Below are 16,552 nucleotides of genomic sequence, written 5' to 3'. Positions count from 1 at the left end.
TTATTTTAATGATTTTTCCCAGAAAATATGATTTTTACGTGGGGAGTGATAAAAGAACTTCGGCGATCTTAACATCACTTTACGTCGTTTTTTACTTGAGAGTGAATGAAAGGTTTGGATTTGGCTTTTTTATGAGCCAAATTAGGATATTTGACAGAAAACGCCGCAGCACTTTCCATCAAGGCACGCATTCAGTGTGTCACACATCTGTCCATACACATATATAGACAGCGTCACACATATATGAATGCATATATGTGGAAAAGCTAGCAAGCAAGGCTATGTTAGCAGTAAGTTACCAGTCACCTCAACCGTCTCATGTCACAGAATGCAATAAAGATGTCTGAGCGCAAACTTATTAGATAGAATAAAGATATCTTTGCATTTAGTCTTAATTGTAGTTAACGGATTGAAAGTCAATTAAATTTTTTCTACAAATTTAAGACATTTTAAGGCCTTAATTTTAGATACATTCATTCAAGACTTTTTAAGGATAAACACTGAATTGTCAGTTTTTTATAGTAAAAAAAATACAGAAAAGGTCCAGATTTCCCATTAAAATATTGAGATAACATGGCAAAATGGGAAGAATTTCAAGGGGTGAATACTTTTCAAAGGCGTCATATATGAAGATGATTTTTTAAAAATATTTTACTTTTTGGTAAAGGAGCTCCAGAAACCTGCAACTGAAAATATATATTAAAAAAACATCAAATTTAATTGCACGTTGTGTATGTACAGCACAGCCGTAAACAACATACCAAACACATGACACAATATGATCCAGCTGCCCAGGGATGCTAGTCTCTTCTGTGCCGAGAAAAGAGTAAAAAAAAGAAAAGCATTGAGTGGCGAGGCCATTAGCTGCACAGCTTATTCGCCTCATATTCTGTGTAGTTTGGATGTTTGGCACTGAAAGCTTGCAGGGCAGTGAGTATCCGCGTCACGTCGGCGCCGGACAGCTTGAGCCTGTGACGGAGCAGGCAGGCGAATAAGTCCACGTGCGGCGCCCCCGGTGGAGACAGGCGGTTGATGCGGTAACGCAGCTCCACCAGCTGCAGCAGAGCCGAATCCTGGGATCCCTGAGTGTACGGGTAGTCTATCTGCAGGATCAGGTCCTGGATGGCTTCGGGGTCAAAGTGCACGCTGTACCCGAACAGCTGCATGCTGTTCACCTTCATGTAGCCGACGTTGCTGGACGGCTCCGGGTCCTCAGGTGGATCGCTGTACAGACTCGCGTTCTTGCTTCCTCCCGCCGAGTCCCTGTTGTAACTCCTCAGGTAGAAGTGGACGGTCTCAAAAAAGCTCTTCCACCTGTTTCCCAGAGTCAGGGTCCAGTTGTAGCAGTCCAACGGGATGTCCAGCCTGGTGCGCTCCCAGTCGGGATATCCGTGCTGACCGATCGGCATGGTCCAGCTCTCGGAATGGCTGCCCCCGAAAGGATTGACGAACAGCGACAGGGTGGGCTCCAGGGTGCTGTTCCTGGTGAGGCAGAACTGCAGGGCGAGTCCCAGGAGCAGGTGGACCCGGTTGGATTTGACCCGGTTGCTCTTGAGCGTCAGCAGCATCCTCTTCCTCCACGAGGGGTCGAACCAGGTGTTGACGCGCACGTCGTTGCTCACAAACACGCCGTGCAGCGCGAGGCGCGGGTCGCGGCGCTGGATCAGGAAGTGCAACTCCAGGTCCTGCAGGTCTCTGTCGCTCTCCATGCCCAGGTAAGGGTCGGTGGGGTCGGGCACGGTGGGGCGGCACGCCCCCTGGGTCAGGGTGAAGCCCGGGTTGCAGCCGGCGCACCGGGTCCGGTTCTCGGCAGAGCAGGAGGCGCAGCGGGGGCCGTCGCCCACGGAGCAGGGCAGCGGCCCCTGGCATGACGGGTGGTCGTAGAGGCAGGAGCAGCTGCGGCTCCTCTCGCTGTAAACGCCCAACTGCTTGTTCTCGCTGCAGTAGAGCGTGGAGAGAGCACGGTTCAACCAGAAGTGCAGGGATCTATGGGGAGAGACGACAAACTGATTGAGGAGGCCCCGGGTCTGGAGACGCCACGCTGCTCGATTGGCTCCATTAAGATAATTAGATCATTTATTAGCCCCATGAAGTGGCGCTTAGTTCGACAAAAAAAAAAAAAAAAAAATTGCAATGTCACAATTTAAAAGCAATTAGTATGGACTTTTGGAGACTTTTGTTTTTAAATCAGAAAAACACGAGTAAGATATAAAAAAAAAAAAAAAACTGATACACTGTATAAAAGGACAAACACATTTTTTCTCCCTGTTTGACGTTAAATCAGACAAACCTTTTCATGTTTTAGCTTAATTAGGATTACCAAATTAATTTCCAAGAAAACTTGGCAAGGAAATTTTTTAGAATTTGTTTTGTAACTTTCCTCAAATTCAAAAGTTGACAAATGTTTGTACTCCAAATGTCTGTTTTATGCAATATACCTTTATGGACAATAAGTAGCTACTCTTAGCTCATTTTCTCAGTGCCTATTTAAATCAGGCAAATTATTTTACTTTTATTAGAAAAAATAATGTGAGAAAACAAACTGTTGATGGACAGTTTGAGTTAAGATGCCATTTTGGCTACAATACAGTCATAAAGGTTGAACATCATGAGTAAAACACAGACTGATTATATTAAGAAAATGTTGACTTTCAGCTGCTTCCATTCACAGTTGCCAAGTTTAACACAAGCACTTTGTGACCTGCTGATATGTAGTCTTCTGTAGTGACTTTTGAGCACTAGAGGAACGTTGCTGGTTGGAACCAGCATGGACCAAAACACAGAGAATTTCTGTGTTTTGAATTACCATTTTTGGTCACAAACAGTCCACTGTGGCCAATTACTGGTAGAGTGGGCTTGCTATTAAATCCCTGGATAGTGTGCAAGTCTGTTAGAGTTCCAAGCTACTGCTCTTGGGCTTATTCCTATTCACTTTGCAAGCTGCCACATACATTTTTCACCATAAAAAGTAACATTCGAGATGGATTCCCTTTAGGTGCTCACCCTACTGTGTAAGTTCAGTAATTCCTATATGAAGCCATCAAAATGTTGGAATTCTTGGCCCGATATCCACAGATTTCACCAAGACTTTGTGATGCAAGTTTGAATAAAATTTAAGACTGAAAACATTATAACTACTAAGAAAGGTTTCTGGCTCGTAAGGGTTGGCAACAGAAATGAGCCTGTGGTAAAAACGAACATCGTCCAGCCAACTGGTGCTACACTTGCTCTCATCCATGATGGATGCAAAAAACAAAAAAACAAAAAGCCGACTGGCTGAATAGCAAAGGTATCTCTAGGCAGGTACTTACCGACTGCCCAGAGATACTGAATGTAATGACTCAAACTTTTGCCTGACAGAAAAGTCCAAATTTAAGACCTGTGATAAGCATATATAAGACCAACTTACATTTTTAAAATGATTTTAAGATATTTTAACGCCTCCATTTTAATGCATGAAATTAGGACTTTTTTTATTTTTATTTTTTTAGAAGAACATCCTCTACACTACAATTGCATCTGTCCCAAACTCACTGTTCTCCTGTTGCGACCAGACCCATCTGTTGGATCGCTAAACGTAAAGGCGTAAAGGCCTCTCTCCAGAGAACATGCTTCCACTGCTCTATAGTCCTCGCGGCAATTCGTTTATCGTTTTGCATTCCACTTGTTCACGCAAGCTGCTCGGGGAAGAAAAGAGGTTCCATGAAAGTTTTCAGAGCTGCTTTGGGTGCCGCAGAAAGCTGGGAGGTCTGTAAAGACCTAAAGAAACTTCAGCTGAATCCCTCGCTCAGTCACTTTGAGTGGCATTCCGCCTTGTCATTCCCAATCACTCCCACTTTGTTATAATTCCACCAACAGTTGACTGTGAAATATTTAGTATGGAGGACATTTGGACTTATTGCATAGACAGTATTCCGATCACGGCGCCGCACTGGAATCCACCGAGCCGCCGAAAGCGACTCATTCTCTCACAAATATTTCTAGCGGCAGTCTGCATGCCGATGCGCTGGCTTTTATACACCTGTGGCCGTGGCAGTGATTGGAACACCTGAATTCAATCATCTGGAGGGCTGAGCGAGCGCTTATGGCAACACTGAATGTCAACAAAAACCCAAAAAGGGGAAGTTATAAAACACATTCAGGCGCCACTGGATTGATAAAAGCTAGCAAAGCCGTCCAAAGGGGGTAGAAAACAATTACAAACAGGCCTGTTGCAATAAGAAATGCATCAATTAATCACACGATGAATTGAAACAAGCTCAATAATTTCCATTTGCATGATTTATTGTTTTTCTCTTTTCTCTCTCTCTTTCTACCAAAATCTAGATGACTGAAGTCTTCTGGTGCTTTAGTCTCAACTAGCTCGTTTTTTTTTAAGGACTCATTTTTGTTTACAGAGGCTTCATAATTGATTTTCTTTATTGTTTCTGTTGTTTTGTTTATTTATTGTGGGAATTTAAAGAATCTTACGGATCCAGTGTTAATTCAAAGTTGATTGGTCTTTGAGAAATGCATTAAAGTGCCGTCACCTCCATGTGACTTAAAAAATGGCCTCCAAACAAACAATATTGTCGCCTATCGCAGTAACTTGTGGGGTAATTCATCGCCCAGCAAGCCCAAGAACGAAAACAACAATTTGTGTGGAAAAAGAACATGTAAACTGTGGATGACAACAAAAAAAAAAAATTAAAAATAGGCCAATCTCCACAAGTAGCAGAAGCTTGAAGCAGAGTTGCTGTCAGAGTGTGATGGTGAGGAGCCAGAAGGACGACATGAGAAGCACATTGATGGGCTCAGCGGTCTTTAACTAATTTTCCTGCCAGAAATAGCTTTGAGTATTGAGTGTTGATAAGAGAGCCATCAAATCTGCGACAGAGAGAACATCCAGGTGAAAGTGAAATGACTAACTTATCTATCCCCCCAGCAGCAGGAACACTCTTATTTTTTAATGAAATGAATCAAGCATTTGACAAGAAAGTTTAATATGACATATTTAGAGTAATTCTGTGCAGATGGTTAGAAATTTGTGGGGTTTTTTGTTTTGTTTTGTTTTTTTCTTGCCAGACGAGTTCCTTTGTCTTCCGCTGGCTGGGGAAGCAGCTTCGCTCCCGTCAGCACTTTCCTCCGCTCTCGCCGGCTTCTTTTCCTCAAGTGCCTTCTAATAAGCGTCGTCTCGCTCTGCTGCTTACTCTCTCTTTCCCTCTCTCTCTCTCTCCTCCTCACGCATAAATCATTCTCGTAATTATGGGTTCCGGGGAGCAGCTCGGGTTAACGCAAGCATCCCTCCCCTCTCGTTCCCTTCTCCCCCAGCCGTCCCGCGTCTTACCTCGGCCTCGGCAGGATAATCCTCGGCGGCTTTCGGCACCTCTTGCTGAGGCTGAAGAGCTTGTTAGTGGTGCGGCGGGCTCTGGCCAGGAGCTGCTTGCTGCTGGTTTCCAGCTGCCTGTGGCGCTGCATCAGGCCGCCGTCCGTGCGCCACAAGTGCTCCACGGCAGATGTGTTCACAGCGTAGTGGACTGGCAGCTTCCCAACGAAGCCTCGGAACTCCTCTGGCAGGAAGAGGGGAAATGAATAAATGAACTCAGCCCGTGGCTACAAACCCACAAATTAACAACATCCAGAAAAAAAAACTAAAAAGGAACTTTATCCTTTGTTGTTTGCCCAGCACAATGGAGTGGCTAATCAGTGGAAGTAGCCACAGCACAGAGGGAGGAAAACGCCTGACATATAATTAGATTTTCCTTGCTGGTCAAGTCAGAAAACAAGCCTCAGCGTCCGGCTAAGAAAGCCGTGTCGACGTTTGCATTGCCTTGTAAAATTATTCATAACCTTTTGACCTTAATTTTTCTGGCTTTTATCTAAATTTCTGGATTTCGGTTCCATTCATATGACGTATTGCATTATTAATAGGGCCACATTGAGAAAAATAAAATACAAAGACAACATGAGGAGAATAAAGTCTTAATATTCTTGCAGTACTACGACTCCATCCTCATTATTTCGACTTTATTCTCGTACAATTATAAGTTCATTATAAGTTTATTCTTGTAATACCCCAGCTATTCTCATAACACCATGACTGCAGCTCCAGTGGAATCTGACTAAAACTGAAGGATTTTGAATCGACTCATTTTCCAGATACCAAAACATGTCAAATTATTGCCACAAAATGTCTAGGTGGTTTTTTTTTTAAGCATGTGGAAACATGCAAGTATGAATTTTGCGTAATAGGTCCTCCTTAATAACCTGTCTGAGCTCCAACTTTCTCCGTCTCCAGAAGAGACAAAAAACGATTTGGACATTTGGGGCTCCCCGGTGGGGACGCTGCTGTTTGTTTGGTATTTATGTTTAAATATTTTAAAGTGTTGTGTGGAGATAATACAAAGGCTGCTAATCATTCCCATGATGCTGCTGTGTGTATAGCACTGACTTAAATATTGAAGGGAAAAAGAATAACAAGGTATTTTGTGCATTTAGTATTTTATCAGTGTGTTAATAGGGGGTCAGGGTAAGTATATAAGCATACATGAGGAGAGAACAGTCGGCTGCTGCACATCTGGGGTCAAAACTTCACGGGTTTGCAGCATAATTTGTGTTCTCTGTAGACCTGCATTGTTCAGCTGTTTAAAGTCATGACCACTAACTTATCACCATATATAGAAAAGTGTCACATTAAATCCAAAGTGGTCCAAAGAGACGCTTTCCATTTAATGAACACAATAGCAGAAAGCACGCCAATAGAAAACAATAAAAATCAGACTACATGTTACTGGGTCCATAACTCCAGGAAGCAATGAACCATTCAAGCATATTCTAGTCTTCAAGCCATTAATCATGCAGTATTACAGATCTGGAGATGGACAAATCTCATCTTTCCTCTCTTTGAACTTGAACAGCAGATCTTAAATGTGAGAATCACTGATTTAGCCTAATTTATTTTTTATTTTTTTATGGTTTTGCTTTTTTCTCTCCACACATAAATGTTTCACATCATCAGAAGAAGAGATCATTTGATGATTTAATTTATTAAGGCGGAAAGAAAGTATCACCCTGGAGGAATATTGGCCCACCAGTTTGTTGCTGAATTACTTTTAATTTAGCAATACTGGAATTTTGGAATGTTTTTTGATGGGCTGTTAAAGGCCCAAAATGATGTGTCAATTAACACTGGAGTTTGACTAGGCCACTTAAAGGCCTTTATTTTGTCCAAAGCTATTGCCCAAGCAACCAAAATTGACAAATTTTAGCTCCTTTTGGGCCACAAAATTCATTAATTACAAATGGAAATTTTTTATTTATTTTTTTTTCTTTCCATTTCTAGTTTTACTTGCGGAACAATAAATAAAATGTTTAGAACATGTATATATCATTAAAGATCCAAAACTCATTTTATATTTTGTGGGCCAAAAAAATTATTTGAAGAGCCACAACGGGCCACACTTTGGACTCTCCTGACCTACTTCATTCAAATTCTACTTTTTTATTCACTCCAGTTATTGTTCTCTTTGAAAGCAAAAGAACAAAAACACAATAAAAAAAAAAACATTTTCATTGAATTTATCACATTTTTCATTAAAAATGGACATAAACATAAAATAAAGCTTCAGGGAACTTTGTGAAAGTCCAGCAACATGCAGATTTTTTTTTTTACACAACACTTTTGGGGGGCTCGTCCGGGATTCTGCACCTAGGCTGAGACAGAAATGTAATTGGTAATAGCAAAACAAAGCCCTATCAGACAAGCCTGTCTCGGTGGGCAGCAAAACCACTACAGAAGTCCTGATCTGGGAAACTGACATGTTAAATGCTTTGCTCTGTGGTTTGTCAAGCAGCAAGTACCAGTTCCCTGGTACACATGAGCTGGAGACTACAGAATTGTGACGGATTTCTGAATCACTGTCTCGCTTCATTAAAAGAAAAAAAAGACAGTTTTTCCTGTTTCGTAATTGTTTTTCCTCAAGATTGTGTAACTCGCTCAAGGCATTCGGGCTGATGCCCCAGCCTCAATACAATTTGCCATATTCTACTATTTTTATGTAGCGTTGCTGCATATGTATGTATCAATCTGATTCTTTCCTTTCTTTGTGCCTTCTCTTGCTGCTTTTTGCCAGTATGCAGATATAATCTTTTCAGTTATGTAGGGAATAAATGATTTATGCCTCCAAACTCTTCATTATGTAAAAAGGATGACTTGAAAAAAATGATGGCGTTCTCACATCTTGTTTCACGAGGCAGAAACAGAAGAAATATGAATAAGCTGTGTCGGAGCTAACAAATGGCACAATTCCGCAAGTCATATTTCTTTTTCTGTGTAAGAATAACTTACACTGCAGTGGGCGGTTCGTTTTTCCCTTTTATGAAGTCAGAACATATTTTTAAGTTCATTATTTTTGCTCAGGAACTCTTTATACACTTTTGGGATAAACAAATGGATCTTTTAGGAACTAACTAAGCACCTAAAACATCAAATCAATCACTGACAGCTAATTGTTTTTTGAATTCAGAGTCTACAGTGCCTCCCATCGCTACGGTCACTGAAGAATCCATTTATGGAAAAAGAATGCAAAAAAAAACATCTTTTGAGCTCATATTTAGAGGTACAAATTAATTTTATTTGTCAGAGAAAGAGACTACCTTCGCTTTAAACTCTAGAGAGGTATGCTTCAAAAGACAAGTTTTTTCCTCCCCCAGCACTAAAAGCACAATTCAAGTTGACATTTTCAGCTTCCATTTGGAAGGGTCAAAATGAACTTGCTGCTCACCAGATTCCTCAAAGTCCTTGTTGGACAGCCTCAGCGCATCTCTGATGTGCAGCAGGCTATTTTCCAGAGTGTCCAGGTCAGAGTGAGGACAGTTGCACTGAGGGAAGTCCACACTGCACTCGCACCAGCAGTCGTTGTTGCGGCAAACAAACTGCCCCTCTGACTTGCAGCCAATGTAGTTGAGGGCGGCCTGAATGAAACGGCCCTGAAGGTAACCAGGAAGAATCACCTGCAGCCCTGAGGCGGGTCCAAGTCAGAAGAAATGGAGAAAAACGCATTTTAGCGCATTTTCATGTCAATGAATTACAATTACATTGAAATGTACTTCAATAAGTCAAAAAGTGCAACTCACATGTATTAATTGTACAAAAGGTGATAAATTCCACTTCATATTTTCAGCCAGAGTAGCACATAAAGCTAATTTAAGAGGTATTTTATACTCAATCAAGGGGAAGACTGACGAGACAACAGGTTTCCTTATAGGGTGTCAGATGAAGCCTGTATCCACTCATATAAATGGAAAGTTGAGTGGAGGAAAAATGTTGAAAAGGTACACAAGGACCAGGCTGTGTGCATGCTTGAGGCGGATGTCCACTTTGATTCTGCTATTCATTTCTGTATAGCAAATCTTTTAAATGGTTTTATGTAGTGCTGTTAACCGACATAAGAAACTTTATCAAATTTATCACACTCTCGCTCTGTGATTAATCCTGATTAGTCACTATGCCCAACTTTGCAAGCTTAAATATAAATGTGCATGCAATTGTTCTAGCAGGAATGGTGCCCTGGATAAGCCTCTCCTTCTGCCGCACCACCACCAATTAAAATCTCAGAAATTATGTCTGTTTTTTTTTTTAAGCAGAAAGCAGCTAATGTAGTCTCCCACTATTCAGCAGCTTACTCCACAACACATACATACAAGTACTGTCAAACCTGTTCATCTTACCGATGAGATCAATTTTATTTTCTAGTTCTTGAGGATCCAACCCTTCCTGATGCTGCCCTGGGCAACTGCCCATACAGCCTTTATGCACATTGTCCAAAAATGTTCAAGAAAATGTTTTATTAACTATCTGAAGATCAGTGGCCGATCGATTGGCACACCTCTAAAAACAGGTAGTTTGATTCATCTGCAGTATGTAATAATAACGAGTTCAAATTTTCGGATTAATCTCATGTGTTAAAGCGTTAACACTGACAGCTTTGGTTTTATGTAATATTCAAACTATCTGAGGAATTGAGTTGTGGATTTCATTAGCTGTCAGCCATAATAAAGAAAATCAGCTGAAAAAAAAAAACTCTCACTTTTTAGACGCAAGTGTAGCGCCTTTCAGTGACTGCTGAACTACAGAGCAGCAAACGATAACTAAACCAAAACTAGATATTTTTCCCCTGAATTTTTGTCAAGTGATGTAACATAACCCTGGTTTTATAGTAGAATACAGATCTTCATGCTGTTATCACATGTATATTAGTCCAATGATGAAATTCATCCAACAAAAGAGGACGCTATGTTCTTTGAGTAATCTCTTCGTGAACATTCGAGTTGCAGCAAGGAAGATGAAAGATGAAAGTTTTAACGTACAGGGTCTCGTGGGGAAGCACAAATTTTCAGGCTGATGTGTTGGAGGTTTGCGTCAATAAGAGAAGCAAAAAGAGCATCACAGGTGTCCTTTAAAGAAGAGCTCTGACATTTTGGAAAATAAGACTATTTGGTCTTTTTTTTGTTGTTTTTTTTTAGAGTTGGGGATTATTCTGCCTGCACCCTTCATGGTGAACAAGATGGCTTGACACAGCACGACTTGTTCCCAGAGAGAGTGGAAAGAGGCATGCAGACAATTACACTCGTCTTTTTTTCCTCCTCCGGCGAATAAAGCAGCAAGTGTTTTGTTAAAATGTGCATTAATGCAACAAAAGAGTGGCATAATGCTGACACTAAATGCTAATTGTGGCGGGCCTTTTACCATTACAGCAATCTCAGGGACTATCAGTGATCATTTCAAAGCTTTTCCAACATGAAGTGTGACATTTAGTCTGTACGACTCAACCAAAAGAGCAAACAACAGTTCAAAATATGTTAGAAAGAGGAAAAAACTACAATACAGATGCAAACAGTTGGTTAAGAAAGTCACAATTTGATTCAATACTGATTTAAATGCTTTGATACTATTTTAGGAAGAAAAAGTATACAAATAATTCATTGGAGCATCCATTATTAATTTTATGTATTACTTATTTTTTTATTGAATAATCCTGGTGGTACTTAAACAATGGAAAACATCTGAATATAAAACAGTAGAACAATATAGAGAACAAAAGTTAAACCGTCATAGTGCTACTTTCATGGCCAAACCTATGGCCACACTCCTCTTTTTATGCCTAATTTACTTTTTCATACAGAGAGAACGAAACTTTAGTGGATTTGGATACATTTGTTCAATTTGTCAGCGCGCACATTTAGTTAACACGTGTATTTAGATCAACTTAAAGTTAATTTTGTTTGCTTCAGATGAATTCTTTGTTTTCCTGCCGGTACTTACCTGCCCTGAAGTTGCCAGACAAAAGATGGGGTTCAGGGCTCAGGAGGCTTAAATGCTCCACTGCACCACTAGTTCCTGTTGGCAGGGGGAATTTGTAGTTTCTTTGTTTAGATAAGTTTTGTATTTAAGTAAATATTAGTATTTAAAGTTTAATATTTTTGATTTTCATTTTTGGGTCTAGTTTGGCCAAACTTAACTGTTCTGTTATTTGTTTTTGTGTTGTTTGCAATTGTGTTCTATTTAGTTGTCCCTATTGTGTCTTAATTGGTCTGATCAGCCAGTATATGTACATATTTTAATGAGGGGAGTGTGACTGTGAACGTCTGCCTCAGCATCTCTTCATATGGGGGAGAAATAAAGATGTAAAGATTTTAACTGGTAAAGGTAAAATAGTTTTTAGCCTTTTGGTTCTGAGACATAGATTAAAGTGATGAGTGATCATATCAGCCAGGGATTGCTGATTATTTCTCTAGTTTGGAGTCTGAATAGATTTATGCAAACTACTTCTGAGTTCGAAGTGATTTTAATTCACTTTCAGGTCTTAGCCACAAGGAAATTGTATGAAATTACCTCTATTGAAAGCCGACTGCCATCCTGATTGGAGCTCTCCTTGCCTCCTTTCTCTCAAAGAGCCAGGTTTGGTGCAGGTCAGCAACTCTACTTTTGGTCAGTGGGTTTAAAAATTATGACTGCTATGACAATAGAATTTCGGATTAATGCTGTGTTTGTATGATTTTATTGTTTTTGTCTTGTGTTGCATGAACCACCTGGGTTCCAGTTCAGGAAACCATTATCATAACCAGCCTTCTTCACAGCATTGTCCTACAGTGTTCGCACCATTACTGTGTGTATTTTTCAGAGACAAAAACCACTGCTTTTCTTCTTTCAAGTCAGGGAAAAGTCTCTAGCAACAAGTGGGGAGGGAGAGGTGCTGCATCAGTCTCTGCTCCAGTCTTTCTGGTTCCTTTTATGGCAGCTTGTAAAGAAAGAACTTCTCAGATGTTGGGTGAGTTCAGGGTCAATTTTCAGCAGTTTGGAGACTCGTTAGGACCGTGGTGGTTTACGAGTAAGAAACAAATAGCTACTTACAATTTGAACCACCACATAGAGAAATACATCATTTTATTATCAGAATTGCATGTTGCCCTCACTTAGACAACATATATGGAGCTAAATGATTGGCCTTAAAGTTAGTTAAAAAATAAATGCATTTGAAAAATAACTGAAAAGAAACATGAAACTGCAAAATTATTTTGAATCTTTTAAAGAATTTTGAAACTGAGAAAAAGTTAAGAACTACACGAAAACACCAGAAGTACCAGAAACGGTGCAGTGTGCATGCCAAGCCAGTAGGAGGCGGTGAAGCTTTTTGAACTTTCTGATCCAGACGTCTGCCTCTGTAACATTTTGCTTCTATTTAGGTGCACATGGAATCTATGAGTCTTCGCTGACGGCATAAATGTTTCACAACGGGCATGTGATTCTCTTACGACGGATATATTATGCATTTTCCACATGTGTTCTGGCAATGTCAGGCAAACGTGCTTTTGCCTCATCTATGGTCTGTGAACGTATTTTCAACCCCTAGTGGCGTTGGCTGTGTGTAAGCTTCTCAAACAATCTCTCATGCTTTACATTTACCTTGCAGCTGAACCTTGTTTTCAGGACTGTGAACCAGAACGGAGCTGACCGTGTCCAGATTGTCATAGTTGCTGCAGCCGAGAGGCCCGGTTCTAGTTTCAGTCACCTGAAACGACATGGAGAAAACCCCGAAAAATCCCATGTGTGTTAGTTTTTATTAATTATAAGATACACTTACTTAACTTTTCATCCTTCTAAAGCAGGTCAAGAGAACATATTAGCACAATGAAACCAAATTCCGCCTCAAAGGCATGAGTAACGGAATAACACTATCAAAGCAGTAATATTAAGGTCTTTTAATTAAAAAGACTTCCTTTCCTAGTCAGAATATTGTTGAGGGAAAGAGGAAGTCATCATCCCAAACTTGAAACTGATTCACAAGTATGAAGAAACTGCTTGTGACATGAAGTAGTGTTGACACACTGAAGATAGAAATTCAGGAATATTGGTTGGTGCGTTTTCTTTATCCTCAGGATCCTTCTCATTTTAAAGCCAATGTGCATAAAAAACAGAAGATTAAAATTCCAAGATTGAAAAGTCAAAACAAAAACAAAAAAACTCAGAAACTCAAAGATTAACTCCAGAAACTTTCTACAAATGTTTATTTTATTTTTGAGTTTAAACTGAAAATTTGCTGTAATAAAACTCAAGAAATTTTAAGATTAATCTCAGAAAAGGCAGAATAAAAATCAAAATCAATATTTTGCTAGAAAAAAAACAGCAACTTAGAAATCTTGAAATTAACCTCAGAATTTTTCTACCAAAAACCTGGAAATTTCTGAGTTTGAAAAGTGGAAAATTTGCGAGACAAAACCTCACACATTTCAAAACCAAAAGGTTTGACTTTTGGAAGTTTACTCAGTGAAAAATCAACAATGTTCAACTTTTGAAACTCAAATTTCTGGGTTTTTTGTAGAAATTTGCTGAGACTAGTCTAAAGGTTTCTAAGCATTCTCTGGCACATTTTTGACTTTTGGAGCGCAAAATTGTTCTAGAAAAAAAAACCAAGTACATTTCTGAGGTTTTTGTTTTCTATCTTTCCATCGTCCTCCTCCCCACGTCTTGATGCGTGGCTTTAACGGAGGTCCACGTGTTGCAGGCACAGCTTTACATCCCTCATAAAACATGGCGTTCGTCTCCCTCCTCTCATTCTCACTGATCTTCAATCTGCCTAAACGCCGGCGCGCGCCTCAAAGTGGCAAATGAATGGAAGTCAGGCTGGCTGGAAATGAACGGAACGGTATCTTCAATCCATCAAACTGATGCATAACCAGGCTAACACGTTCTCATTTTAGGTGGGGGCACTTGTCTTCATCAGTGGCCACTCACTTTAGCATCTAGGTTTTGCCCCCCGGGCTGATTAATGTGTGCGCTCTAATAGCCACTTCGGATGATAAAATGGATGATTGGTGTTTTATACGAGAGGATACACAACCGCCGCGCCGTTCTGCCTCCTCACTCTCCTGATTGCAGTTCACCACAGAACTGGGCAAAGTCTCCAAAAAAGAAGCAGAAGAAGAAGAAAAAAAAAAGCCTTGAATGGTATGTTTATTAATATGCTATGTGGCTGGATGTTAGCTACAGCGGCTCAGAGATGTGATTCATGAGATTCTGCTTAGAATCAATCAATTCTTTATCTTTCTGTGAGATTTTCGGGAGCGTAAACTGCATCAAAGAGGAAAACAGATCTGACAGTCTGCTGCTTGCCTGCAGTCACAGGAGATGCAACTTTCTGGCCAATTCTGTAAATAAGCATTTGCTCTTAATCTAACTGATTAAATAAGCTACGGGTAGAAAGTCCCTGAGCTGGTATTAAAGGATTTGTGAGTCTAAGTTGTCCTCCAGTTAAGTTTCTCAAGTGTCATAAATAAAAACTTTGCTGTAGATGAGTACAGGAAGGAAGCAGCCTTGGAAATGTTGTACTTTATTATTTCCTCAACGGACACGTTTAGAAAAATTTTGTTATTAAATTAGGAAGTAAATTTAGCTTGCATTTAGTTGAAAATGTTAACAAACATACTTGATATCTAGGATTAAGCCCTGAAAGACTATTACATCATTTGCTGTGTTCCCATTCACCGTATAAATGTGCAATTTGACATTTTGAAAATACATTCGCTTAATAGAAACACGGCAATTAAAAAAAAAAAAAAAAAACTCGTTAGTTCCCACTGGAATGAGTTTTTTTTTTTCTACTGGCAAAAATCACAAAGAAGAAGACAACAGGAAGTAGTAGGAGGATTATGGTGGAGCATGTTTATCAATGACTTATCACGTGAACAATTTATTAACGTGAGATTGTAACTGTGTTTCTTATCTGATAGGAACACCGCAATTGCAAAATAGTCTTTTTTTTTTGACAATAGAGTAATTTCGGCAAAGTGTTGCCCAGCTGAAATGGCCCACCAGACACCAGAGGGACACATAAGAAAAACCTTAAAGATGCACAAATATGATCTTATCAGTCAAATAGTTTATATCTGTATGCTACCAATTAACAGTCAGTTCCTCCAGTTTTTCACAGGATTTATGCAAAATTGCTATATCCCCTCAAATATCCATACGTAGTTGTGAGTTTCTAGAAAAATATCCGCAAAACTGATAAAAAACATTGGGTTTAAGTAATGCCAACCCCCACCTGAAGGTGTTGGTATTTTTTACTCGTGCTACACTGCTGTCTCAAGGATCCTTAAAAAGTTATTCAATCAATTTATCAAGTTATTCAATTCAAATAAGAAATGCTTTATTTGATACGTGGTGATCGACAAAAATCCTGTATTTTTTTTTGCTGTGGTATTTTTTCTTGTTACAGTATCGTTAAATCCCACTCAGTGATCCATCACCAACTTTTAGGACCTTTGCTGTGTTGTCTGGCTCCTTGTGAATCTTTTAAGAGGAAACCGATCAGAGCTCGATGTTGCCTCACTCCTCTCGCTGGTGTTTGAACTTGAGTCGTCCTTCGGGGACTCCGATTCTTGTAGAAGTTTAGCAAACATATTTCCTAGAGGAACTCCTGTCTTACAGATTTGACCTCGGTCCACTGAGGTTGAAGAGGTATTTCTCTATAACGCTGGTCAGATTGTTCGGTCTAATTGCAGCGTTCTTCCTGCTAAGCGTCTTCACAGATCTAAAGGAAGGGATTCCTCCTTCGGCTTTGCGCAGAGAGACTTAACTGGAGGTTCATGGACAGGTTAGCTGTCGGTCAGGACTTTCGCAGTTTTGAATCATCGCTCCACAATGACTTCGAGTTGATGAATATTCATTTCCATCCCTGCTATTTTGTGGAGTCGTTTGTCAATGTTCTTCATGGAGAAAGGAGGCATGTTGTTCTGATTTAGAAAATCAGAATCCAGAGAGTCCTTAAATTTAAAGTAATCCACCTGTGAGGTCAGGCAATACAAAAATAAGCATCAAAGCAGGCGAGATAAAAACCAACATGAAGGCAAAAACTATCAAAAGCCAAAACTATCGTGAGAGTTGAGTCAAGAGGCTGGTTCAACACTGAAAGAACGAAGGTGGGGAGACAAGTACTGATCTTTCACAAGCTGTGTTTCCATTAACTGTAAAATTGCACAAATTGAAATTGCAAAAATAAATTTGCTTAATGCA

The 16,552-nt window shown here is 40.0% G+C and overlaps 1 protein-coding gene across 1 annotated transcript in view; it reads right to left on the bottom strand.

Annotated features, from left to right (window-relative positions):
- Nucleotides 1-697: 697 nt before the first annotated feature.
- Nucleotides 698-16,552, bottom strand: part of LOC129362342 (BMP/retinoic acid-inducible neural-specific protein 3-like) — a 36,209-nt gene continuing 20,354 nt past the window's right edge. Inside the window, exons 4-7 of the mRNA XM_055033834.1 lie at nucleotides 12,944-13,049; nucleotides 8,763-8,999; nucleotides 5,327-5,549; nucleotides 698-1,986 (exon numbers count right to left, since the gene is read on the bottom strand). Coding sequence (XP_054889809.1) covers nucleotides 861-1,986; nucleotides 5,327-5,549; nucleotides 8,763-8,999; nucleotides 12,944-13,049 — 1,692 coding nt within the window. The 3' untranslated portion in view covers nucleotides 698-860. The remainder of the gene's footprint in view (nucleotides 1,987-5,326; nucleotides 5,550-8,762; nucleotides 9,000-12,943; nucleotides 13,050-16,552) is intronic.

The sequence above is a fragment of the Poeciliopsis prolifica genome, unplaced genomic scaffold (assembly GCF_027474105.1).
Source record: "Poeciliopsis prolifica strain line A6 unplaced genomic scaffold, Auburn_PproV2 SCAFFOLD008, whole genome shotgun sequence".
Taxonomy (NCBI): Eukaryota; Metazoa; Chordata; class Actinopteri; order Cyprinodontiformes; family Poeciliidae; genus Poeciliopsis; species Poeciliopsis prolifica.
This window is presented reverse-complemented; position numbering and strand designations above follow the sequence as displayed.